General features: G+C 40.2%; 2 protein-coding genes across 2 annotated transcripts in view; one reads left to right on the forward strand and one right to left on the reverse strand.

Annotated features, from left to right (window-relative positions):
* The first annotated feature begins 461 nt into the window (after positions 1–461).
* On the forward strand, positions 462–18,693 carry LOC149281756 (inositol-trisphosphate 3-kinase B-like). Its single transcript, XM_089499052.1, has 7 exons — positions 462–785; positions 12,085–12,169; positions 12,581–12,794; positions 12,985–13,189; positions 14,757–14,858; positions 16,926–16,997; positions 18,283–18,693. Exons 1-7 carry the CDS (start codon positions 462–464, stop codon positions 18,691–18,693), a joined length of 1,413 nt encoding a protein of 470 aa, XP_089355178.1.
* Positions 18,694–20,688: 1,995 nt separating this feature from the next.
* LOC149281757 (autophagy-related protein 2 homolog A-like) overlaps positions 20,689–27,968 on the reverse strand; it is a 66,415-nt gene continuing 59,135 nt past the window's right edge. Inside the window, exons 35-42 of the mRNA XM_089499053.1 lie at positions 27,466–27,554; positions 27,266–27,370; positions 26,930–27,002; positions 24,823–24,905; positions 22,943–23,064; positions 22,075–22,229; positions 21,065–21,217; positions 20,689–20,925 (exon numbers count right to left, since the gene is read on the reverse strand). Coding sequence (XP_089355179.1) covers positions 20,689–20,925; positions 21,065–21,217; positions 22,075–22,229; positions 22,943–23,064; positions 24,823–24,905; positions 26,930–27,002; positions 27,266–27,370; positions 27,466–27,554 — 1,017 coding nt within the window. The remainder of the gene's footprint in view (positions 20,926–21,064; positions 21,218–22,074; positions 22,230–22,942; positions 23,065–24,822; positions 24,906–26,929; positions 27,003–27,265; positions 27,371–27,465; positions 27,555–27,968) is intronic.

Raw genomic sequence — 27,968 nt, forward strand, 5'->3', positions numbered from 1 at the left:
GCATCTCATGCAAGACAAAAGAGGTAGTGAGGTGGTAAAACATACCATATGTATAAAGATGATGATTGTGTATTTGGATGCAAAGAAACATAATTAAAAGGTAACATGCAGCTTTAATTTGCATTACAGTGCATATAAGGTCTGAAGTATGCATTTACAACTTGACTCATGTAGATACATTGTGACATTGACAACTCTCCTTGTTAATATGTTCTGCTAAGAAAAATAGTACATATGTAAACGTGTCAGACCATGACATGACTTTACAAATGTAATTTCTTTTGTCTTCAAAATGTATTTTATTTACAGATGTCATTTGCACAGGAAGACTGGGGCTAAGAAAGATCTTGGAAGACAGGCTGATGAAACAGCAAAACAAGGACCTCTGGATGAACATTTAGGAACTAAGAGGGATTGCAGTTTTGAGATTCAGTGAGGGCTTTCCGTCAATAGCACCATAAATGGAGCCTTCAGAATTGTCTTCCATAGTGGAAGATTTCCCAAAGCTAGGGTCTGAGAAAGAAAAGGACATAGAGACCCAAGGATATTTCGCTACAAAACAATGTGAAATCAGTTCAGAAAGGAATGACAGTGGGTCTATAGGGAAAGATGACATAATGGAAGTCCTTGCAGGGGAAGACACCAAAAAGAAGACAGAAAGGGCATCAGATCGCTCAATCTCAAGCACATCCACCTGCTCTTCAGTTGCATACTCTTCTCCAGAAAGTGACCAGGTCTTTAGTGAAGAGGAAGAGATTCAGATGAAGCGGAAAACCCTTCGTAAGGTGAGGAGAAAGCGTCAGTGGTGGGTGGTAATGATGTGGTAATGTGAAGGGAAGAAATATCATTTATTGCTGTAATGCAAATAACAAGAGGGTTGTACAGTTGTGAAACAGTTAAAAAATGCACAGTGTATGCGGGTAGAAATTGTTATCAGTGGGTGAAGATGCTAATCGCCTGCTGAGTTGAAAAGAGGTACAAAGCCAGCAAGGAATACAGCAGGTGGGAACTAGATAATACTGTCAGAGGGAAAATTATTGGTTTGCAGTCAGTATGTGGGTTGCATTGTAACAGATTATATGGATAGGGGAGGAGAAATACACAAAATCTATGGTGTATTTAACACTGCTGTGGGATGCAAACCCATGAGGAAGGAGAAACATTGGCCTTTTTCATACTCGAAAGTTCTTTTTTTTACTTGACCTATTTCACTATGCATTATGAAAGGCTAAACTTGTTTATTATAATTATATCTACCAGTAGTTTGTGTTTTTGTCCATCAGTAGAATGTTTAGTTTAGATGTTAACCTCAATGAAATTGTGATCTGTAATCTAAAAGTTCTCTCCCTTCCCCATCCTTACAAAGGCTATTTGAACCAATCAAAGGCTATTTGAGCCAATCAACAATAATCAGGAACTTAACAATAGTTTAGCAGTAACATAATGGAGTAGAATAATCTTTCAGACGCTGGGAAAACAAGGTTAAGATACATTTCTATATATGATACACATAAGGGAAGTTTTTGTTACATGTGTTACTTCTTATTTAAAGTACAGAGCTCTAAGTCCAAACTTCAGAAAAAAATAACCGATCTACTTTAATTTACATTAAATGGGTTCCCCCTTAGCAGGAGCAGAACATCAGGGGGTGCAGCCAGTGCAAAGCCCTCCCTTCACAGGCCCTACAGGTGCTTTCTCCGGTGGTGTCCCCCAACACCGGCACCACAATTCCCCCCCTCCAGGCCAGGCAAACCTCTAGGCTGGCAGGCTGCTGCCTTACTGAGTCTGAGATATGACATCATATCCTGGTGCTCATACTCAGCGAGGACCACCAGAAGAGAGCTATTATAGGCTGGTTTACTGCCCCTTCCTGAGCAAACTAAAGTAGGGGTGTCTAGAAGTATGTTTCTTAGTGTGTGTATGTATGGTAGTGCATATGTGTATAAAAACGTTAGTGTGTATTTGTGTGTTAGTGTGTGTGCAAATGTATGTTAGTGTGTGAGGCAGTATATTAGTGTGTGAGGCAGTATGTTAGTGAGTGTGGCAGTATGTTAGTATATGTGTGTGTGTGGAAGCATGTGTGTGTGTGTGTGTGTGTGTGTGTGTGTGTGTGCATGGAAATATATTGATGTGTGAAATAAGATAAGCAAGTGTAAAAAAAACATCTGAATCACATATGTCTATAGATTCAAATTTCCTCCATATGAACTGGACTAAAATATGACTTTGTGAGTATGTATATGTTGGTGTATAAATTAATATAAGAAACTAAAACTATATGCGCTGTGGGGCACAATACAGGGATTGTGGGGACAATACAGGGGCTAAGGGGGGCATTATAGGGACTGCAGTGGACATTACAGGAGGTGGGGGAAATATTACTGGGGCTGAGGTTTTGATACAGGTCTTAGGTAAAAGCATATGACAAGGGGTAGGTAATCTGAAATATGCCATTCTAGCTGATAGAGGTCTATGGGTAAAGCATATTATAGGGGGCAGGAGATCTGAGAACAGGCTGGGGATATTATAGGGAACTGGACATATGATAGGGGCAAGGTATTTTACTGGAGGCCGGGATGCGGTAGGGAGGCAAGGGATCTGACAAGGTGGGAGTATGACACAAGTGAAATTTAATGGTGATGTGTAAAACATAGGCGAGATGTAACTGTGAGGTGTAAAACATAAGGGAGATGAAATGGTGGGGTGTAAAACATTGGGAACATGTAATCATGTTGGGGTTTAATAAAAAAAAAAGAGATTTGTAGTTTAATAAAAAAACGAGTGAAGAAGAGGGTTGATAAAAAAATATATTGGGAGACATAGTTACATATACTTACATAGTTATATAGGCTGAAAAAAGACATGCATCCATCAAGTTCAGCCTTTCCTATATCTGTTAATTTGTTGCTGTTGATCCAAAAGAAGGCAAAAAAAACCCAGTTTGACTCTTTCCAATTTTTCACTAACCAGGGAAAAAATTTCCTTCTTGACCCCAAAATGGCAGTCAGATTTCTCCTTGGATCAATAAGCTGTTTCCCCATAATTACAGATTATATCCCCGAATATTATGGTTTTACAAGTATTCATCCGTTTGCTGTTTAAACGTCTGTACAGACTCCGATAAAACTACCTCTGCAGGCAGAAAATTCCACATCCTTATTGTCCTTACTGTAAAAAACCCTTTCCTCTGCTTTAGTCTAAATCTCCTTTCTTCCAATCTGAATGCATGACCACGTGTCCTATGCATAGTCCTGTTTATGAACAGATTTCCACACAATGGTTTGTATTGTCCCCGAATATATTTATATAATGCTATCGTATCCCCTCTGAGGTGATGTTTTTCTAAACTAAACAGATTTAAATTTGTTACCCTTTTTTCATAACTAAAGTGCTCCATTTCTTTTATTAATATTGTAGCCTGCCTCTGCACCCTTTCTAGGGAGGAGAGTTAACAAATACACATGGGGAAAATAGTAATGTATGGGGAACAAATTTCAGGAGAATTGTATTGAGAATTTCAAAATGTAGGCCGTTGAGTTGGGAATATCTCAAATTCAGCTGTTATTCCTTTTGAGGGGGGCTACTAGCTATTAAGCACCAGGCCTCTTACCGCACTAATTCTGGCACTGTCCCAAGCAGGGCCGGCCTTAGGGGTGTGCGACCTGTGCGACTGCACAGGGCGCCATGGTTGCAGGGGCGCCTGACCGGGACTTAGATTAAAGCATCGGTTTTTTTTTTGTTTTTTTTTTAAAACTTTATTTAACATCATTCATGTTAAATAAAGTTTAAAAAAAAAACCGATGCTTAAATCTAAGTCCCGGTCAGGGGCGCCGAGCGGTTGCTTGTGAAGTTCTCGGCAACCGCTCGGCGCCCCTTACTCTCCGTGACTCCGTCGCTGTGCCGGCATCTCATGTTGAGCGCCGGACTATTCCGGCTCTCAACATGAAATGCTGGCACCGCGGCAGAGAGAGAAGACGGATGCCTCCCGCTCTCACCGCAGGACTCCGGCAACAAGGTAAGTGGGGGGTGTAGTTTGAAGGGGCAGAGGGGGGGGTGTAGTTTGAAGGGGCAGAGGGGGGGTGTAGTTTGAAGGGGCAGAGGGGGGGGTGTAGTTTGAAGGGGCAGAGGGGGGGTGTGTAGTTTGAAGGGGCAGAGGGGGGGTGTAGGTTGAAGGGGCAGAGGGGGGGTGTAGTTTGAAGGGACAGGGGGGGTGTAGTTTGAAGGGGCAGACGGGAAGGGGTAGTTTGAAGGGGTAGTTTGAGGGGCGGTAGTTTGAAGGGGCATGGGGGGGTAGTTTGAAGGGGCAGAGAGGGCGGGTAGTTTGAAGGGGCAGAGAGGGGGGTAGTGAGGGGGGGGAGCCAGAGGAGTAGTCCGCACAGGGCGCCACAACGCCTAAGGCCGGCTCTGGTCCCAAGCTCTTCTTGAACCTTGCTAAAGGAATAGTGAAATCTGTGAGCCTAGCGTGTTCAGCTTTGCGGTAGGTTTGGTGGATTCCCTATTTGTTACCTTTTCAACAAAAAAATGCGTAATGCGTATACCTTTGTGCCACCTAATTGAGGGCAGGGTGGTATCTGCCTCCTGTATTCTGTGTACACTGTGTGATTTAAGGGTGAAACTCTTTTTAGGTCTGCACTTTTAGAAAAGTAAAAACTATTTGCTATTTTTCACCTGTTAAACACACCCTCTTTCATGACCATTACTATTTTTTATTGTTTTAATTTCTGTTTTTGGAATAACATTAATGTTATATATTTTCCGTTCCATCATGATTAAAAATGTACCCTCCTAATAAAGCAGCTTCCCATGGCTTGTATGTTGGGCCTGGAATATCTTGTGTGCAGAGAGCGTTACCTTTTATGGGGTTTTTAATTAAGTGGGATTATGCTATATTTATAAAGATAGCTTATGACCATGGAAAATGATTGTACAACTGTAGAAAGAGGCATACCCTCTGGTCACACTGAGAAAGACATGTGCCAGGTCTAAGTGGAAAAGGAAGACAAACGTGTTGTCACCTTGGGGAACAAGGGAAAGTCTATTTTGGCCACCCTTACAGAAGGGAGCTCTTTTGTCACCCTTGTGGATCATTTGTATTTATCCCATAAAGTGGGACAACTAAATTACTCAGCTGTAGAAAAGAGATACTTTGTTCACAGTATTAGGGAATATCAGCACATGAGTAGAAAGGTCTAACACTATGTTTCAGTTTGGAGTTTGATGATTGTACTTATGGTACACAGAAGGGCAGGGTGTGATATAGGTACACACTGGGGCAGCATGTCATACAGTTGTGCTCAAAAGTTTGCATACCCTGGCAGAAATTGTGAAATGTTGGCATTGATTTTGCGGTGTTGCTGTAATGCCTCGATGTCGATGTGGACACTTGTGGTAAGTGGGGTGCCTCTATCTTGGGTCCTGTTCTCTTTAACTTTTTTATTAATGATCTTGGAATTAATGATCTTGCAATAGATATTGGAAGTCACTTGTCTATGTTTGCTGCTGACACAAAATTAGGTAAGGTTATAAAGGCTGACCAGGATGTAGCTTCTCTTCAGAATGATTTGGATAAACTAGTGGGCTGGGCAAATAAGTGGCAGGTGAGATCTAAAGGGCATTGCTTTTGGAAAAGTAGAAAAGGAGAAGGACTTGGGTATAATTGTTGACTTAGCAACAAGGTGCAGTGCCAGTCAGCAGTTGCAAAAGCCAGTAAGGTATTGGCATGCATAATGAGGAGTATTAAATCACGAGATGAAAATATCATTTTACCTCTTTATAGAGCAATGGTGAGGCCTCACCTTGAATATGCAGTGCAATTTTGGGCACCAGTTTTTAAGAAGGATGTTATAGAGCTGAAGAAAGCGGAGAGGCGGGCTACAAAGTTAATTAGAGGAATGGAGAATTTTAGTTATGAAGAAAGACTAGAAAAAACTGGACTTGTTTTCACTTGAAAAGAGACATTTGAGATGGGGTCTGATCACATTGTATTAATACATGCAGGGTCAGTATAAATAGCTCTCTAGTGATCTGTTCACCAAGAGGTCTCTACAAAAGACACGGGGTCATCAGTTGAGACTTGAGGAAAGGAGATTTCAGCATCAGCATGGGAAAGGGTTCTTCACAGTAAGAACAATAAGAATATGGAATTCTCTGCCTACTGATGTTGTATTATCTAACTGTGGATATTCTTAAGAAAGGTCTGGATGCTTTTCTGGTTAAGCATAACATAAAGGGCTACAACTGGTAAAAGGACAGTCGTATTAGCAAGTTGATCCAGGGAGTAATCTGGTTTACTATTCCACTATGGAATCAAGAAGGAATTATTTTTCTCTGTTGTGGCATAATTGGTAATTGCCCCAAGTAGGGTTTTTTTTTTCCTTCTTTTGGATCAACTTTAGAAGTGGGTATGTGTGAAAGGTTGAACTTGATGGACTGAAGTCTTTTTTCAACCTACTATACTATACTAAACTAAATCATAATGATATCACCCAAATGGTCCTGATCAAACGTTTACATACTCTTGAATGTTTGGCCTTGTTACAGACACACAAGGTGACACAAACAGGATAAAATGGCAATTAAAGATTTGCCACACCTGTGGCTTTTTAAATTGCAATTGTGTCTGTGTATAAATAGTCAATAAGTTTGTTATCTCTGATGTGGATGCACTGAGCAGGCTATACTGAGCCAGGGGAAGCAGAAAAGAACCGTCAAAAGACCTGCGTAACAAAATAATGGAACTTTATAAAGATGGAAAAGGATATAAAAGGATATCCAAAGCCTTGAAAATGCCAAGCAGTACTGTTTAATCACTTATTAGACACGAGGGCTGCAATACAAGGTGTGGATCCCTAGTTAAATCTGCAGCAATTATTCAAATGTATATCCATGAATAATTTTTGCTAATTTGCAGTCTAGTACATGAAATAATTCTGAAATTATTTTGAAAATATTCTTATATACACATACACCAGCATGGGCACCTAGAGTTGCTTGGTGCCCATGCTGGTTATACTGATGACACTTTCTACCGATGACTTATTTATTACCAGCAATGTCCAAGTGTGTCTGATATCATATGCAAGTTACAAAAACGGCAACTTGTGTTTATTTGCTATATAACATAGCCAGATATAGTTCCATTGACATGTTCCAAAAGAGCCATTTAGAACCAAAACTGGAGGGGGAGAGGAAGAGAGTTTTAACTCATCACTCATTTAATGTGCTTACCTATAAGAAGCAGTTGGGAATACACTACCTTCTTAGACTGTAAGGCAAGTGCTCTTTGGGTCAGGAGCTTCCTTTCATAATGTAATCATACTGTGGTTACTGTTCAGCTGCTCTTATTGTACCTCCCCTTATTATACTGTAAACTATAAAGCACTAAACACATCTGTTTGCGCTAAATAAATAACAAAATACACGCGCACATATGAATGTGGTCACCTCGGGCTCTGTGGAAGCTTTTCAGAATAAACTGGCTTACATGTTGGCAAGAAAGAGTACTGAGAACAGAAAATGCATCAATTTGACTGCATAGGAAGTCAAGAAGAAATTTTCTCCCCTCGGCCTTTATCGACAAAATTAAGGGTTATCTTGGATAAGTAAAACTTGAAGTCTTTTTTTAACCTTAGTAAGTAACTATTATTTTGTTATAAACTTGCCCTACCACCCTGGGTAAACTTAACTGTGTCACACTCGTGTCGTTGCCCTCACACTCACAGAAGTTCAGATCTCATGGAGGGATCACATGTGATCAGTTTGTGGGGGAAGGGAGCAAAACATTGTTTTTTAGACATATGTTAGAAGATAGATAAAAAATAACAGCCCTGGAATTAAGAGTTGATGTAAGTGCTACATGATGGTGCATTGAATATTCCTCATATATATATGTAGTTGGTTAATTGTTATAGACCTTACAGAATAGCTATTTAGGCTTCAATAAAAGCCTAAAACTGGCACAAATATTTACACATACATCCCCACATTTACACATAATTACACAGGCTCACTAACATAAATACACACATTCATGCTCATACATGTACAGTCAGTTGATTATACCACAATACATGACCCCATACTGGTACAAAATTGTTAATAAAGATACAAAGATATACTGTAGTAATCCTTACATATAGTATTTTGAAATTCAAGACACTTTAATCGATGTATTGCTCAACTCAGCTACTTTAGTGACAATAATAGAAAATCGTACAAAAAATTTAATTTTTGTGATTCATACTAAATGTTGGACTATACATCTTAAAGTGGTATCAAGAGAAAGTCCAATTTGTCCAAAAAATTATGTTTAATTTGTATGAGTTCAGTAAAAATAAAAAAGGGGAATCATAGCTAAAGAACTGTATCGTCAAAACACAAAAAAATCACTAGGTTTTGGGGTATGAAGTACCCTCAGTAAATAAGGAGTTAGTGACCATATTGGTGCTGCACCCCTCTAGTGTAAATCCACTGACCCAAGATGGCTTTTTTCACCTCATCGTCTTTTGTAACTTTTTTCTTCCCCATTTCCATTCCCTATCTTACTTTCTGCTGAGTGACAAACGTCGTTTGACTTTTATTTCTGAGGTTTTATCTCTGAGTGCCCTCCAAGTCTCTTGCCCTCTTCTAGCCTCCCTGTCTCTCCTTTCCTCTTATTGTACAGAAGGATTTCCCTGCCTGTGGTGACGTCTTTAGTTTGTGGTTTGCAAGAGACACAGTTCTAAGAATTTGGCCATGACTGGGTGATCACAGCAGGGAGGGGGACTGGGTGATCACAGCAGGGAGGGGGGGACTGGGGGAGGGCACAGAAGGAGGGTGGATGAGAGAGAAAATGGAAAGGTGAGGAGTGAAATAATCAAGTACAGGAGGGACAAGTAGACATTTTCAAAATGAAACAAAGGTGTAGAAGATGCCGGAGTAAAGGGAAGGGTATTTGAGAATGCTGTGTGGAGTAGGGTAGTATCAGATTAGACAGCATTTCATCATTTTTAAAGTTCAGAGTTTCATGAAGAAGACACAAACAAAGGACATGTGGTAAATGTGTAAAGGTATGGCTATATTTGAAGTGGTAGGTTCATCATGTTGATCCAGAACGTATATACTAGATGAATTCCTATGATCTTTAGGTAATATGTAAAATATATATAGCCACAACCCGAGAGCCGAGGCTCTTAAAAGTGATACTTCTGACACCAAAATATGTATTGAATTATACAAAATTGTTTTGCTGCTCCAACATACGTCAGATTGGATATTTCATATGGTTGCGTCTTAACTGCTACAAAACTTTGCCAGATAGAAAACCAAAATATTAATGAAACAGAGATTCAGTTGTTATATATGTTATATTGTTGTTAGACCTTGGCTGAACATGAGTGGCTAGTTACATACAATGCATCATCCATATAATGCAATGTAAAAAGGGAACTCTATACACCAGTATAACATTGCAAAGTAATTCTTGTTTTAAAGAAATTGACTTGAAAATTGAAGCCCCAATTGTCTTCTGCCCACAAATAGGGCCAGTGTTTAAGTGAATAAGGGCCACACACACCATACTGTGGTGGGTTTATGAATTAGAATGCATCAAAATAATGTAGTCTTTCTTCTTCAAGGATTGCTCTTGTTAGAGTGTTTTAATCAACCTATTTTACCTTTGTGGTCTCACAACAAAGCTGTGCTGTGCGGTTTCCCCTTGTCTTTATAGATTGTGCAAAGAGATAAAGCACCTTCTACCAGACCCAGTAGAGAATCTCTTCTCTGTGCATTTCCTGCCCCCTCAAGTTTTTTTTTCATGTGCATTTTTGTGCATCTGCAGAGAGCATATAATTTTTGTATATATTTCTAGCTGTTTAGAAAATTTTGCCTCTTGATCCACATATACAAAGCATGAGTGTGCAAGGCAGCTAAGAGTTAAATTGCAAGCTGCAGAAGAAAGGGAACTCCCTGTGTATCCGGGGAAGCCCCCCCTCCCCCATGTCCTGTATCACACAGAATAGGCCTTATATAACAGAAACAGTGTGTTGCCTGCCAGGGAGACACTGATCTCTTACATAACTTGTAAGACAGCAAACATAACTAGCAATGAGCGACTTTTTAAAGATCTGCGTGTTTACTGTATTTAAAAAAAAAAATTATTACACTTTTGGTGCTAGTGATGAGCAGTTTATCACCCATCTAATTTTGAAAGAGTCTAACCTCAAAACGGCAGACAGTTCTCATTGTGCCAAGCACAGGTCAGTAAGCTACCCTTATAGCTCCTTCTGTTGAGAGATCAACAGCCTCCATTGGGGAAAGCTGTCACTTTCATGCCCCATGGATTTTGTGTGGACCAAAGCACCCATGTTTCAAAGCAGGCACGTTGCTGACTAAAATTACAGGCGTTTTATTCTTTCCACCAGTGCCCTACAGTCCTAAGTCTTCATCTCTAAGTGATCTGAATAATGGGGGGTGGTACACAGGTCAGGGGTATATATTGGGGCTGTATTTTATTGTGCTTCCTATCCCTGTGTACTTTATATGTGTGTGTGTGTGTGTCTGCGGCCAAGAGGGGAAGTCAAGGCTGAACAAACAGACCCCTAGGAGACAGGCAGTTTGGAAACTATTTTAATAATGTAAACACAGCAAGAGGAGGGAGATCCCTGCCCGAGGATAGGAGGGGGGAAGAGAAACCGGCTTTTGAAAGAGAGGAGAAATGCCTGTGTGAGGAGGAGAAAGATTAATATGTGATAGAGACTCTATTATTTAGAGGGATTCCTGCTGAGGAAAAGAAATAAGAGCTAGTACAGGGTGGACCAGATAGCTCTGATAGAGTGGGGAGTGAAGGTGTAGAGAGGGTGGAGGAGACATTCCTCCCATGGAAGAATGTGGTGGGAGAAGTGACTGTGGATTGAGAAGGTATGAGAAAGAGGGTGAATAGGCATATCTGATATACTAAAAATACCACACTCCTGCATTTTCTTATGTTTATACACACCTATGGAAAGGGACAATACAACCCGAATGGATCTGAAAGAATGTAAGAGCAAATGTTGTTTTTTCAATTCTATGGCAGAAGACAATGGCCTACACTGCTTCATAGCAATCTGGTCATGCTTGCCATCAGACAGTATGGTGAATGACCCTGGTCACTTCCGAGCAAAGTCCTCATTGACACATTGTTCATGTTCTACATCTTTCCATCTGTTTCTCCGGGCCAGATTGTTGTGTTTTTCAGTCTCTCTTCACGTGAATCAGCCCATGTTATTCACCCATATTCTCAAAACCTTCTATCTACTTACTCACACTGCATCATGTGTCTGTGCATAGCGGTATGTTTATCATTTTCTAAAATGAAAAAGTTTAACCATATTACATAATTAAGTCATGTTAATGAAAATAACATGCATGGGGACTATGTTTGCTCGTGTAGATGCTGAACCCTAGTTTTGGACCATTTTCATTGCCTTATCCGTATAATTTACATTTAATATAGATTAAGCACTGAGTTTCATTATATGCTTTGCCATGAAGCTGTTATACACTATAAACATGAGATGTTATGAGCTTGTAGTGGGGTCACTAAGATGTTCAAAGCTCCCAGAAGTATGGACTGTCCCTGAAAAAACAGGTGCTTGGGAGGTAATGATTGTGCGTATGAATTTTAGAAATACACAGCTGTCATGCCACCTAATACTGGTTTAGTACTTTTAGTGACCCTACCCTAACCCTTCATGGTTATTCCATTACAATCCACTTGCTTGTTTCTTTCTCTCACCTATAACACTTTCTTTGGTTAGCATATATGTTTCTCACCTTCCCCCTCAATTTACATTATCTAATTTAATTAACTACAGTAGCCTGGGGATGGAATATTTTCCCCACACAAAAGAGTGTGGCTCTCATGGCACAGACTTTCTTCGTACTGGAAACATCCTATTGGTACACTGTGATCAGACTATAGTTATAATAGTCTGTTTCATAAGTTGTTTTTTTGGCCCAAAGCTGGGAAAATTAATTATTAGCAGTATTCAGAAATATCAGAGAAGTTTCTATATAAATGAATAAATGAGAAATAGTCTGCATTAAAATACATATGTTTTGTAGACCAAATCTTGGAAGACGTTCTTTACAATGGTGCATTGGTCCCTTCGTCGGCAGAATTCCTGGGTACAGCTGGCTGGACACGAAGGTATGACTGCGCCTCCTGTTGATAGACCATAGAGATGGAAGCTATGGACATGGAATTAAAAGAGTATAATTAGTATTTTTGGTTATGACAAAGCCTCCCAGCCACATATCCTATGCAAGATTATGTTGCATTCCTATCCAATTTGAATTTCTAGGGTAAGGTATTTTTATAAAAATCATTATGCTGTAGTGATCCGCTTTGAGATGACATTAATAGTGGCTCACATATTTAGGAAATAAAGTGAACATTGCTTCAGTACTCAATATAATGGTAGGGAAGACTTGATTAGAATACTTGTGCCTGTGAAGGTATGGCTCACCTTAAACTTGGTATAATTTATTTTATAGTTTGTAGTGGGAATTTTGGCATCCTGTATTCCGTGATTATTTACCAATATGGATTCTCTCACAGGTAACTTTAAGACAAGTGAGCGAGGCCATATCCTTAAGAAGTTCAGTCCCATAGAGAATGCCTGTCTGGTGGCACTTATGGAGGATGCCCTCAGACCATATGTACCCACCTATCATGGCTTGGTGGAGAGAGATGGCCAGACATATATAAAGATGGAGGACCTCCTCATGGGCCTGGAATGTCCTAGCATTATGGATTGCAAAATGGGTATCAGGTGAGATTCATCCCTGTATCTCCTCATAGATTGATGCCCCATGGATCAGTGATAATTCTCCTCTGTCAAGACCGTACACACCATAGATTACCAATCACTGCCTTTTTCAAAAGGGACAGTCTGAGCCAGGATATCACTGTACCTGTTTATTACTATATAACTTGTAAATCTCAAAACCCTTATGCTTCAGGACATATCTAGAAGAAGAACTTGCAAAAGCCCAGCTGAAGCCTACCCCACGTAAAGACATGTATAACAAGATGGTCAGTGTGGATCCCTTAGCCCCCACTTCTGAAGAGAATGACCAGAAAGCCATCACCAAACCTCGTTACATGCAGTGGAGGGAGACCGTAAGCTCGACAGCTCTGTTGGGCTTTCGCATTGAAGGAGCCACAGTGAGTCATAATACCTGGGAGGCTGAAAGTATGATGAATGCAGTAACTTAGAATTCTTCTTACTAAAGTCAGTTCTTTTAACTTATGTGTTTAAACCTCTGTATTTAAAGCAGTACTATTTGACCTTGTGTTTTACAAAATAATACAATTCTTGGCCTGAAAGTAGGAAAATATTACACAATGATAATTATTCAGTCTAACCCTGATGGCAGGTGTAGAAGGGAACTCAGCCCTCTGATATAAAGGATGAGTTGACCAGGTAGTTGCAGGAGAGTTGTAGTTTCCACTCATTGACTTTTCAACAGTGAGCCTTTTGCTGAAAGAAGAGCTTGGCTTGCACTGTGTAATGTGTAAAGTCAGCGAGCTTTCTTCCGAACGCATATCCATTGAATTACACATTGTATAGGGCATGCTCTGCCCTTATCAGAAAAACTTGCCATTATTGGTCCTTCATAACGAATAGCCAATAACAAACGTTATGATGGATAAAGGTGATGGAAAACCCTTCCACTTAAAATTAAGGGGGTAGTAGAAGTATTATTAATCACTCGTCTACAGACACCAGACAAGCCAGAAGGCTTGTTTTTTTCTCAGAAATCTCATGGTGCTGCCATAACCACAAGGGATTCTGGGTAGGCACATGCAAATAAGGTCAACAATGATCACCGTTTGCCTCTATATCCACTTTATACATGGAACCCTTGAAAGTAATTGCCCGCTGTACAGGACAGCGTTTAGAAAACTCGGGTAAGATGTGCAGTAGCCAGATCACCACTCATGGACAGCTGTTTTGTCCTTAATGGAACTCGCCAGTATGAGGTGGTAATACTGGCTTAATACTTGAGGTTTGGGGAAGCACAAGAAATACCAACAACAACAGTTTTGGTGGGTAAAGGTGATGGAACACCCTTCCACTTAAAATTAAGGGGGTAGTAGAAGCATTATTAAACACTCATCTACATGTATAAAGTGGATATAGAAGCAAAGGGCGATCATTGTTGACCTTATTTGCATGCGCCTACCCAGAATCCCTTGTGGCAGCACCATGAGATTTCTGAGGGAAAAAAACAAGCCTTCTGGCTTGTCTGGTGTCTGTAGATGAGCGTTTAATAATACTTCTACTACCCTCATAATGAATAGTGAACTGAGGCAACTGAAACCACATTTTTTCTTTCAACAAATAAATCACACAGACTATATAATTTAAAACCACTATCTCCAAAAATGACAGTTGGAAAACAAAGGCTATGAGCAAATTTGGATAAATACATTTTAATGCTGTTGATGTTCTATCAGCTTCTTACAAGGTACATAGTGGCAGTGTGGCACTTGGTCTTTGTCCCTCAGAAAGTCCTATCAAGCAAGTGATGGTCCCATTCAATGACTATGTTTTCCATTGCGGCATAGTAGAGTAAATATTTTTGAAACTAAGCATAAAAAATGTTACTGTGCGTTTACACCCTTTGTAATTCTCATCTCCGGGAGCTGCAAACCTTTATGAAATCATATTTGGTGTCCTGAATATGTGGCAACAAAATTCATACAGACAATGCCATGTCTCGGACAGATTGAAGGGGGTCCCGTGAAGAAAGACTTCAAGCAAATGAAAAGCAGAGAGAAGATCGTGGAGACATTTATCACTTTTACCAAGGGTCGGACTGATATTATGGTGAGGGAGTTGTATTAACGCACAGATAAAAACTATTAAGTTCCAAATTCATGCACAGCCTGCAGCCCCACTATATATATGGTAAAAATCTAAATATAATTCTAATATAATCATTTTTAATGGTTTTACCATGTATAACAATCTTTACGTCCCATCGCAGCTTAAGAGATTTAAGGGAACACAGAACAAATACATTATTTTGCTAGTTATCCCATACTGGCATAGTGTCAATCTTGTTAGGTGGAAAAAATGAAATAAATTTTTGCTGAAATACTTATCTGTAATGAATATATTTAATGAGAAATTATTACAGCTCAAACATATCACATCATGGAATAGTTATGATAAATACATACATAGCGTGTCATATGTAATGATTAAAAGTGCTTTTGTAAATAACATTTTTATGGGACCTAAAGGCTTCCATGTTAATGCAAATCTTTCTATCCACTGCAGAACACAAAAACTAGATAATAGCATGAGTATTTGGATGTATATTGATATACACACCCATGTACACATTTGTAATTTATTCACTTTAAATAAATGTATACATTTTAGAATTAGATTTCATTGATTTTTTATTACCGTATTTGCTCGAATATAAGCAAATGCTCTGAAAAATACTCCTTGTCTTATACTGTATTCAATTAGAGGTCTGACTATAAGACTAAGATCCAGATCCCCCGCAGCACTGCAGGGGACCTAGATCTTCCTCTATGTCAACCTCTGCTGCTGCCAGCACTTCCCCTGGGGCTTCCGTGACCCAGCGCCGGTGTGAAGTGCTCCACCATAGATGCCCCAATGGAAGTACTGGGCAGAAGCAGAGGTGGCGCATAGACAGACGTTCACCAGCTGCCAGAGAGGAGGATCCCTCTCAGCGCTGCAGGGGACCTGGATCCTCCTCTCTAGCAGCCAGCGAATGTCTGCGCACAGACATCCTCAGCTTCTGCTGGAGCATGTTTTCTCAATCATAGTTTTTATTAAAAATGAAAATATGTGAATTAATATTTACTTGTAAAACTTTTTCTTTTTTCCTAAATGAATATTCAAATTTGGGGGGGGGTCAGCTTATAATTCAGCAAATACGGGTAAAAAAAATATTACACATTTCTCTGCATTGCTTGCTTCTATGCAGCGCTGCAAAATATTATGATGCTATAGAAAACAAATACCATATTTGCTCGATCATGAGACCCCCCCCCCCAAATTAATTTAGGAAAAAAAGAAAAAACCTGAATATAAGACTACCCTATAGGAAAAATGTTTTACTAGTAAATATTAATTCACATGTAAACTGTTTTTCATATTTAATAATAAACCATGATTGAGAAAAATTATTTTTTTGTTTTTATTTCTTTATTTGCCAACCTGCCCCCCAGTTATGGTCATCTGCCCCCCAGATATGCCTTATACTCCCTTATATGCCATTCTGCCTCTCTGATATATATCACTCTGCCCCAGAAATGCCTTTTACCCCCCCTATATGCCACTGCCCCCCAGTTATGCCTTATACCCCTATATGCCACTCTGCTTACAGGAATGCCTTTTAACCACCTATATGTCACTCTGCCTATAGTAATGCCCTTTAACCCCCTGTATGCCCACCCCGACTTACCAATGCTTCCCCAGACTTGTCCCCCGTACTTCAGACTCCCTGGTGTTTATTGGGGGCAGCCGGTGGACGTCTGCATGCTGTGCATAGACAACCTCTGCTGCCTGTTAGTTCCGCCAGGGCTTCTATGACAGAGCACCGGAAGGTCATGTCACGCCGGTGCTCCGTCATAGAAGCCCCCAGACGAAGCGCCGGCAACAGCAGAGGCTGCCAGAGAGGAGGATCCCCTGCAGCGCTGCGGGGGATCTGGATGTTAGTCTTGTAGTCAGACCTCTATTTGAGGTCTGATTAGAAGACAACCCCAAATAAAAGACGAGGAGTATTTGCTCAAAAACAAAAACCTTGTCTTATAATCAAGGAAATACGGTAATAAATGTGGAAAGCTGATGGCTCCTGTAAGTTGCTGTCACGTTGAGATGAATGAAGTCAGAATAACAGTTTGTTCATTGCAGGCTGCCTACTTGAACAGACTGGAGGGCATGCAAGCTGTTCTGAAGGAATCTGTATTCTTCAGCACACATGAGGTCAGTAAGAAGGGACAAAAGCTGCTGTTTAGAGATGTCAACAGGCCAGTATAAGACCTTCGTGTTTTGTGCCAGTGAGAAATCAAGTTGTAGTTAAAAAAATAGAGGCAAAATATGTGATAAATATTATAAGTATTACAATTAAGATGTTTTACTGTGTCTCAGCCTCTGCCTCAGCTCTTGGTAGTTCATGCCATGTACGTGCAGCATGAGCACATAATCTTTAATAAAGAAAGAAAACCGCGTAATTCCAATTCCGAGTTCATGTTCTGCTGCTTCCCCTTTTTGTTAAGAAAAAAAAATTGTTGAAGCCATTTCCGTTGGTCTCAAACAAAATCTTCGGATTAAGACTAAATAAAATGTGGAATGAAAAATATCAAATGGATTTGCTGCTTGCCTAAAAACATTCATACCAGATGAATATCTGCAATCTTTGTCTCGCTCCAAAAGGAATCTCTATAGGTATAAAGATTGCAACAATGTAACCAAGAAGAAATGCATGGTCCATCAAGTTGGCCTATGTGCAGCACTTTAGTCTTTTGGATATCCCCAATGCAGTGTAATGATTTTACTAGTTTGCTCCACTCAATATGTTGAGCCACTACTCACAACAGACTCCTGAAGGTTATACAATACCATTTTGCTAGACATAAAAATAAAAACAAGTGTAAGCTTTTTGCCATGGTTAAGGCAAACAAGTTAAACCCAAAAAACAACCCACCCAAAAAACAATCTTGGGATACAAATGTATCATATACCACGTGGCACTGTAATATAAGATACACTTTCACTTCCTGCCTTTTTTCCTGGGTAGATATATCCCTAACATGCAACATACTTCCCCTGCTAAAGAACTGCGTATTTTAACATGTATATTGCTTTTCTTTTTTTTTAATGGTATAGAATACGGGAATAGGAAAGATTATATGGATTATACAATACCAAAATATCCAGAGAATAATGAGGCAGGATGAAATTCTTTCACAAATATTTCAAAAACCTTAGTGTGATTACAAGAATAACTGCTTTCATGACATTTACATGTTAGTATTTCAGCTATTTAGTCAGACAATCCCACCCTGCTTTGGGGAGATCCTCTAAACCTGCACATAACTGACAAATATTGCAGCCTCTTGGTATGTCGAGAAAGTTTACTGGAATAAAACGAAAGTGTAAATGTTTTGGTCATTTTCTACTATAAAGTGTGTATAATAGGGGGGTATATGTAAACAAAGACTTTTGTTAGAAAGGTGGTTATGTGAAATCTGTTGCTTTCCTGCCTCAGGTGATTGGCAGCTCCCTCCTTTTTGTTCATGACCGTCGAGGCTTCTCAAACGTGTGGATGATCGATTTTGGCAAAACATCTCCAGCACCTGCTCACCTTACCCTGAGACATGATGTGGCTTGGGAGGCTGGGAACCATGAGGATGGCTACCTGCTTGGGCTCACAAATCTCATTCAGACCATTCGGGACACAATGCAGAAATTGGAGGAAAGCAGGGAAATTGTGCCCAAAGAGCCAGAAGAAAAAGCAATAGAGGAAATAAGGAAAAGCCTATCATGTAAGAGTGCATCAACAGAAAGGGAAATAAATGATACCATTGCAAAGACAGCAGAAAAAGACCTTTTAACAACACAAGAGACATCGGCAGAGGTCCGTGATACACCTGTGTGGGGGGGCGACAGAAACCTGTGAAAAAAAGAAGCTATGCTGAGGTCCCTCATATAGGAAAGGTGTAAAGACTTACAGAGATGGTGCTAATCAATTAGCAGCATGGACACAGTTGACCTGGCTACCAATCATCTGATTCAGGGAAAAGGGTTACTCAAAAAATAAAGAATTGTGAAGCTCAGTGTAAAACACAAAAACAAAACATAATTCACAAATGAACCTCAGGCACATCTATATTGGCTGGATATCGGAAGCCTTGGTTGGTTCACTACAATCAAAACAACATAAAGCACCCATCATGAAGGGTTGCAGTAAATTGTTACTGCAGTACGTTGTTGCTTCAAAAGAATCAAAATTTTAAGTTCGGTTAAAGCATGAACTCAAAGTATCGCATGATCACAATGTGTAAAACACTGGCAACGGGGGCTATACAGCTTGTGCGGCATGTTGTATGCACTGATCTGAGTCTTACTTGAGTTGTCTGTTTTTACTGAGCTAATAACAAAATTATTCTTTAAGAGTAACATGAAAATAACAGCAAAAAGGGAGTGCCCAAGACCAACTATAGTCTTAATCTTCAACAGGGAGAGTTGAGCATGAAACGGCATTAACCAGTTCAGCAAAATGTAAATATGGTAAACAAACCACAAGCCTATGTTTACGATCACCAATTCACATTTATCTGGATCAACCATGGCCAGTAGAGACCATCTCCGTCTTACTCAGTGGGAGTATCAAACGTCTTGTTTCGTTCAGTCTATATCACTGTATCATTATGCTGTGGGTGGGAAGGCAGGACAGCCCAGCTTCAACATGGTTATTAAATAGTAGGGTCATATCCATTATTGAAGCACACAAATAGGTCCCCTTTAGCTTTGTTATTCTATATTACAAGTGACAGCCATAGTTACCGTCATCTTCACATTGGATCACGTTGGTCATATTACCGTGAATTACGTAAACTTGCACTTTAAGTTTCATGATATATACTCAACACCACATAGAGTTCCAGACTGTTACAGGCATCGGGTGATCAATATAATGACAATGTAATAACAGACCAGTGATCTCTTCTAACAGCTGGGTTGTAACGCAGTGCATTGTTGCACGACATTCATACAAACCAGGACTGATGCCACGCTAATAGCCTCATGCTGTGTCACATTATTTTGCTGGAATATGATAATTAACTCCTTTCATATCAAAGTACTGAGAAAAGTTTGAACAAAATCACAATGTGGGCTTACTATACCTTAATGTGTGTGAGAAACTATTGGTTTAACACAGTTTAGATACCCCATTATCCCACATTCTGTGAAATAAAATTTATATCTATGTTCTGGTGAAATTCTTCATGTTACATTCTTCTCTATGTTTCGTACAACAGGAGCATATCACACTGGAAAATCTTTACATTGTTTTTATTTATACATATTTATATATTTATACTTATTTGGCCTCAGAGTTGAAATATAAGCATTTAAAAGTGGGAAAAGGGATATAAAACTTATAAAGGAAAGGAGCGAGGCCATGTATAGCTGTGCTTGAGACACTTGCAGTGAAAGAACAGTCGCTTCTGTGCTCCGATTCCCTTTCTGCTTGGTAGAAAATGTCATTACACAAGGCCAAAAAAGTGCCATATTGCCTTGTGATTACACTGAAATAGCTTAGCCCAGCCATGAGATTCAGTCACTGCATGGGTTATCAGTTTTATAGAATAATTACATAGAGACATATGGCGAATTAAACATCTGGAAGGGTTACTATCTTTGTGACCAATAAGTATATTCACAGGGAAATTTTTAGAAAGTAGTCTTCTGGAAAAAACGAACATGGAGAGAATTTTATGGGAAAAAATTAAGTGGCTGTTTAATGGAGAAAAACAAGGTAGTTATGACTGGTCTGTGATAGTTTTGCAATGACATTATTTGTCCAAACTTGAAGCACAGATCCAGCATACCCCAATCATCTTCACAGATTAAAACTCCTTTGGCACTTCATAAAGAAAGTTGCTATTATTCAGTCCTGTCCCTCATCGGATCTCCACTTTTGAGAGTCCTCTTTGTGAGCATCAGGTCGGATCTGGTTCCTCATTCCTCCAAGAAGGTTTGAAGTGGCTTCTGTGGCCACTATGAATGGCTTCACTACAGTAGGTGGGATCTGTCTCAGCACTCCTCCTACTGCCCCAGTCAAGCCCTTCTGTTCATGGCCACGGGATGCTACATCACGGATGGTCTGAGCTGTGTCGATAACACCCTGTAGAGGCACAAATTATTGTTGCTGCCATGACATTGATGACAACATATAATTTTACAATTTCCACACTCTTTAACAGTGAAAAAAGTAGTAGTGCAAATGCGTATATAATGTGCCAACAATTTCAATATGCACTCACCTCTCTCACAGTATCATATGCCTTGGCTACACCTTCTCGTAGATCTGCTGGTTGATGGCCTCTTCTGAGCTTACGGGACTGTCTGGCATCAAATGAGCCCCGGGCTACTGGCGGTGTTGGAGATAGGATGTCATACACTGTCTCTGCTGTAGCCTGGAAGCAGAACAACACGAGGGATAGTGAATTCCCTTGGATGCTCATAAGCATCAACATAATGTCCTAACATTATCAATTGCAGTCTCTATAAGTGTACCTGACTCATTTACCTAGTCTGCATTACACGTTACCCCCTTAGCTACCCTAAGGACGTACTGGCACATTCATAGAAGATGAGGCAAGATGTCTCTTAGGACACACCGGTACATCCAGCCTTTTTCATACAACCAGGGACATCTCTGGCTTCCTGAGTGATTGCATGTACTGGCAATGCTGACACCTACCAGAAGGTCTATGAAAGAGAGGAGAGACCCAACAGGGATCTCTGTTTGCACCCCAGATTTGGCTGATCATATACATTGTAATCAGCAATGCAAGGTTAGGTAGCTAATCACGGTGCTAATCAAAGTGTGATCAATACAAGAGATCTTTCTTCCAAAAAAATTAAATAAAACTATATAGTAGGCTCTCCGATATCTCTGTGACAGCACTGGCATGAATACCATATAATGCAATTTCATATTACACTGAGAATTACATTGCCACAGCAAAACCCTTCACTATCCTGAAACCCCTTAAGCCAGTAGAATGATAGTATAGCACACTATAGGGTGACATGTAAGGGATGGATGTGGCCCTCTAGAACATAAAAAACGATGTATGGTATTACTGGAATCGGGGTGTTGCCAAACATAAATTGGGTAATTGTTCGGCAGTGGCACCTACTGTGTAGAAAAGGGGAATCCTGATTAAACCAACACATGGCAAAAAAACCCTACGGTCTCAAGGGTACTAAAACCCCTTGGTAGGGTTACATTCTATGCTGTAATCATAAGTGAGAGCGTTTTGATTACCTGTATAGCTTGCACCAGTCGGTTGCTGAGTTCCAGGGCTGCAGATGCAGTTGAGGTACCAAAGGATGCTGCTCCCCTCTGCAGGCCACGAATAATCCGTCCATCCTTGCGATACTGCTCAATGGGGAGCCAGAAAAGGTCACGCACACCATGAACTAAGAAAAAACAAATATTCCACTTATATAGCTGCTTACATTTAAAAGGAAACGCACGCTAATGCTGCTGTGTGTTATTTTTGTTACTCACTTATACACTGCAGCATTGATATTACATCTGTCGTTAACCACAGCATATCCAGTAAAAAATAGCCAGTAAATTTCAAGTGGAATTTTTCTCCATTTCTTATTTAGAAAAGCCCTCTATTGCTACGTGCTTTCTGTACCTTTTGTGAATTGTTCCAGCATATAGTTCTAGCATATAGTACAGCTAGAGCTTCTAACACAGTAAACACCTTATCAATATCACCTTAGGGTAAGACAGCGAGGTGGCAGCTCTCGCATAACTGCACAAGTAAAAATCTCAGTACATAGGCGATGCAAGAGTGGGCACTACCCCTCCAAAGAATTATGCCCAAAATGAATCCGTAAAGCATTCTGAAGTTGAGGGAAAGCAGTCGGGGAAACTTTCCAAGGGAAGACGTTAAGGAAATTAGCTGGCCTGAACAGGATAAATTGGGGGTACAAAAAATTGTTGCGTAACAAAGATTAAAGATAATAATATAATAAATAGTTACAATGTGATGCGTATAGACAGCATGCACTATAAGGAGTTTAAGAATATCTTACAGGTAGCATTTCAAAATTGCCAAAGCATTACATTTTTCCCTTAATTTTGCCCCAAAGCTAAACCTCTCCCGGAATTTACTTACAGAGTTGAACAACAGAATGCATGGGACCCACTCCTCCCAAGATCCCAGGAAGCTGGTTCTTGCGAATGTCAGTCAGCCACTCATTAAGGGCATAAGAGAAAACCTTATCGGCTCCCAATAGCCTGTGAAAGACAAAGGATTATTCAAATATGGAAATGGTAAAACCACAGCCGTTCTCAACAGGTACAGGCACTGGCAGTGTTAATAACGCACTGCAGGACGGCACTGCTGTCCGATTGTTATGGACACTCTGGCAAAACACGTCACACTAAGTAACTTTTTTATACATTTCATACATATAAGAAATTGTTTGCAATGGATGGAATAAAAAAAAAAACTTTACTAGAACTTGAATGGTAATTTAGAGTTTGCAAGTTTTGTAACTTTATCACCATCTTGGGTGGCTTAAGATGCAAAGGCAATAACCCCTCCAGGCCAGTCTTTATTCTCCAAACAGGACTGGCTCTTGTATGGAGGATTGACTCAGCGCGTTACGAAATGCAACATTACATAGCCCTGTGTTGGTTGAGTGGCAGCTCCGTGCAAGGTAACTGTGCGTCAGATAGTGTGCATTAGTTACAGTGAGGGAGGGGGGTTGGGGGCCACTTGCCTCTACATACCCCCCCCTCTGCCCCTGCAGGGCAGTCATCAGAAATCTTGAGGCCCAGTACAAACCTAAAGACAAGGCCCCCCCACACTGGTCCCACACAAAGGCCAGGTCCCGGGTAGCTGGCCATGAGGGGTACTTAGGGGGCCTGTGACGCATTAGTGAGGCTGGGTCCCCCTTACATGGGTATTAGTAGCGGGTTTTCCAATATACACACAAATACATGGCTCTATATAATGATGCCAAACAGCTAAGCAAACAATGCAAATCCAAAGCCTGAATCTTTCTACAGTAATACAAATCTATTTTTACTACATGTTTCTGCTGATCATGATAGCATGAAATACCTGCAACGCAAGTGTAAAAAAAGAATTGCATTGCATTGTGTAGTAAGGTTGGTAATGTATTAGGTGCTGATCCACGTAGCGAAAAAACCTGCGCTCTTTAGTATGTTAAGCAAATACCCAGAGCAGATCTGACATTTTATACATTCATCTAATGGTTAATTTACATAAAACACAGGTAAATTTCTACGGCATTAACCTATCAGTGCCTGCTTTTGCATCACATGACAGTTAAGTGTTCCCAAGTAGAAAAATATGAATGAGGCAGCAATTATGGCATTCAATGGGATTAAGAGCAATGCTTCCAACACTGCATGTAGTTACAAGAGTTGGATCTTGACCTTTAAAACAAATAAAATACATCACTAAACACACTATTAGAGTATCTGTGGTTTGACAATGTGTTTTTGTTTTGTTTACATTAGAAAGAAAGGTGATATTATATCATACTGCAAATACATATGGCGACTCCAGACACTATACAATTACCTGTCCATTTACAGGACGGTATAAAGAACAAGAAGTCTTCCATTCAGACTTGAAGAAAGGAATTTAAAGCAGTGAAAAGGGTTCTTTATAGCCAGAACAGTACAAGATGTGCAATTCACTACCTACAGACATTGTGGTATAAAATGTGATACTTTTAAATATGAGCTATGATGATTTTATAGCATAGAAGAATTTACAGGGATATCATTTGATAAAAGGACATGATCAGCTATAGTTTCTTGATCCAGTGAGAAATCAGATTGCCATTTTGAGTCAAGGCGGCTTTTTTACCCTTTTTGACGTACTGTTGAAAATAGCTTCAGTGTGGGTTTCCTGCTTTCATCTGGGCCAACAGCAAGGTTGAATTTGATGGACTTGTGTCTTTTTTCAACCTAAATTACTATGTTAAAGTAGTACTTTGCATGATATATATCCCTTACCCATGTCTGCAGTAAAGCCTCTTCAGCTTTAGCTCGGAGCAGTTCAGCTGGGCCAGTCCAATTAATATTCCAGCAAAGGTGCCCTGAAAAAAACCAGATTGACTTCAGCTGGGTACGTGTTTTCGAAAACTGGGCACAGAAACAGTATTCCTCCTCATACAGTCTATCTGCCATTGAACATGCCTATATATATATATATATATATATATATATATATATATATATGTATGTAACATGCACTGGTACAGTATAGCAACAGAGGGCCAGGCAGATGGCAATATGAGGACCTTTACATTGTCACACTGAGATAGTAGCTGAGACACAGTGATCAGTAGCATGATTCTCACACTGCCACATGGTGATAAGAGCTGGTACACAGGGGCAGTAACTGGACCCCCACACTGCCATAATGATGTAGCACACAACCATATGGTCATAAAACACTGAACATCTGATAACTGGACCCTAACACTGCCATAGCGAGATTGCAGCTGACATACAGTAGGCAGTAACACAGGACCCTTACACAGTCTTTTAGTGATGTCAGAAGCCCAAATGAGGGTTACTTGACACTCTGATACAGTGTCGCTAGCCAACAAACAAAAGGAAATATGAGGACCTCCAACCTGCCAAACTTGACATATTTATATAACACGTGGTGATTAGAGCTGGTACACAGGGCGGTAACATTACCCTTACACTACCGTATAGTTATGCCAACTTAAAGTAAAAGGACACTCACACTCCCATACAGTGACGCTAGCTGGCAAACAAAGGGCAATATAAGGACCTTTCAAAGAAGAAAAAAATGTGAGCAATTAATGCACCTCCATACTCCAACCGACGAATCCAAAGAAGTCCAATTAATATAAAAGTATGACGGTTATTGGGAAAAAAAAAAAATAATAAAGTCAACGGAGAGAAATCTCACATGTTTTGCTGTGATGCTTAATCTTTGATTAGTCTATGATTACGCCTCACGGCGAAACACGAGATTTCTCTCCATTGTTGTTGCTATTTTTTCAATAAACTTCATACTTTTATACCGTATTTGCTCGATTATAAGACGACCCCCCAAATCTGAATATTAATTTAGGAAAAAAAGAAAAAGCCTTAATATAAGACGACCCTATAGGAAAAAAGTTTTACCAGTAAATGTTAATTCATGTAAACTATTTTTTTTTAATAAAAGCTATGATTGAGAAAAATATTTTGGTTTTATTTCCTTCTGTTTTCCAACCTGCCCCCCCAGTTATGCACATCTGCCCCAGAAATGCCTTATACCCCCTATATGCCACTGTGCCCCATGATATGCCTTTTCACCCCCCTATGTGCCACTCTGCCTCCAGAAATGCCTTATACCCCTATATGCCACTCTGGCATTAAGGGGGTTAAAAGGCATATTATGGGGCAGAGTGGCATATAGAGCGTTAAAAAGGCATTTCTGGAGGCGATTCGTGTAGACAACTTGTGCTGCAGCCGGAAGGAGGTGCGGTTAGCAGCGGGGGTTGTCTGCGTCCATCGCGCAGACCTTCCCCGGCTGTCAGAGATCAGAGTTCCCGGCACCGGTGCGGGGAATTCTCTCTGACAGTCGGGGAAGGCGAATCGCGTAGACATCTACACACTGCCCCAGCTGCACACCGGGGACTCAGAAGCACCGGTAAGTGGGGCGGGGGGGACGACAGGAGGATCCAGGTCCCCTGCAGCTGCGGGGGATCTGGATCCTAGTCGTCTCATAGTCAGACCTATTTGAGGTCTGATTATAAGACGACCCCGATTATAAGACGCAAATGCTCTGAAAAATACCTCGTCTTATAATCGAGCAAATACGGTATTAATGGGACTGCTGTGGATTCATCAGTTGGAGTATGGAGGTGCATTCATTGCTCACATTTCTTTCTTCATCGCTGTGTTTTGTGGCTGGGAACGCCACTATTTTGCACCCTGCATCCACTGTTCAAGCCACCATTGCAGGATGATGTGACCAACCACGCTGTGTTTTTCAATATAAGGACCTCCACAGTGCCATACTGTGACACACTGGACATATTTATGAAAAGTATGACAGGTGCCGAGTATGAGAACTGCTGCTTCCTCCATTATTTACCACTTGTTCTGTGGTAACATGTTTTCCTTGGTAATCCAACCATATTGGCACCTCTGAAGTGAAACGAAATTCTCTGTAAATATAGAAAGAAAAAGAGAAATCAGCATGCATTACCAAGAGGTCTACATTAGGCAAATCATTGGATCCCCTTTCCCACTAAGGTGTTCACCATGCAGAAAGCAAAGTTAAATGGTGTCGATCGCCTTGGTTTTATACTGGATAGACCGATCACATGCATCTGGCAGGTGCCTCACTGGCTGTTTACGGGAACTACGGATCTTTTACACTCTCACTGCAAATTTTCCACTACTCCATCTTACATTTATCATCAATTACCGGAAGTATATGGGCTGATCGCTGGATGAGCTATGAGATGAGGTTTCTTCGTCATTGCACTCTGCAGAGGTCTCTAACCCCGTATCAGTCTCAGAGTTTGGTTTGCTTGTATCATCCAAGCGAGATGCTAGGCAGAGAGGACATATTGAGAGAAAAGAAAAAAAAACTAACAATGTGCTTAATGACTTTACCTAATATACTCACCATCTGATCCCAAATCCAAGGGAACAACAGGTTGAATACCAGAGGCCAGACTTGTGAAGAAATCTTTTAAGAAGAAGAGAGCATCCTAAAATGAACAAGAAATGTTGGAGGTATTGGTATAAAGAAGGAAAAAAGGGGTAAAACAGGGATTATCAACTTACTCATCGAGAACCAAAGCCCTGACACAGTTTTAGGATTTCTCCAATGAACCATTACATAAGTTATGGTGGGTAAAAGGTGATGGAAACCCTTCCACTTAAATTTAAGGGGTAAATAGAAGTATTATTAAACTCCTTTCCGATGTCATAATTATAAGACAATTAAATCATTATGATGTCCAATGAACCATAATCAAACATATTAACTTATATAAAAAAAATAAATTCTATTGGCTAAATAAAAAAGTGCCAAGTGCCGTAAGTCCACAGTGGACACCTGGTCCCCTTCTTCATTTTTTTCAGGGGTCGCACTCTCGAAGGATATGAGGCCCCTTCCTTCC

Source organism: Sceloporus occidentalis, unplaced genomic scaffold (assembly GCF_023333645.1).
Source record: "Sceloporus occidentalis isolate IW3139 unplaced genomic scaffold, rSceOcc1.0.p SCAF_128, whole genome shotgun sequence".
Taxonomy (NCBI): Eukaryota; Metazoa; Chordata; class Lepidosauria; order Squamata; family Phrynosomatidae; genus Sceloporus; species Sceloporus occidentalis.

What these genes read in the sequence shown, in the direction of transcription:
- LOC149281756 (XM_089499052.1), top strand. Translation starts at nt 462, where the DNA reads ATGGAGCCTTCAGAATTGTCTTCCATAGTGGAAGATTTCCCAAAGCTA. An exon ending in ACAGCTGGCTGGACACGAAG is followed by an intron (nt 12,170 to 12,580) that starts GTATGACTGCGC and finishes ATTCTCTCACAG; the next exon opens with GTAACTTTAAGACAAGTGAG. An exon ending in AGGGTCGGACTGATATTATG is followed by an intron (nt 14,859 to 16,925) that starts GTGAGGGAGTTG and finishes TGTTCATTGCAG; the next exon opens with GCTGCCTACTTGAACAGACT.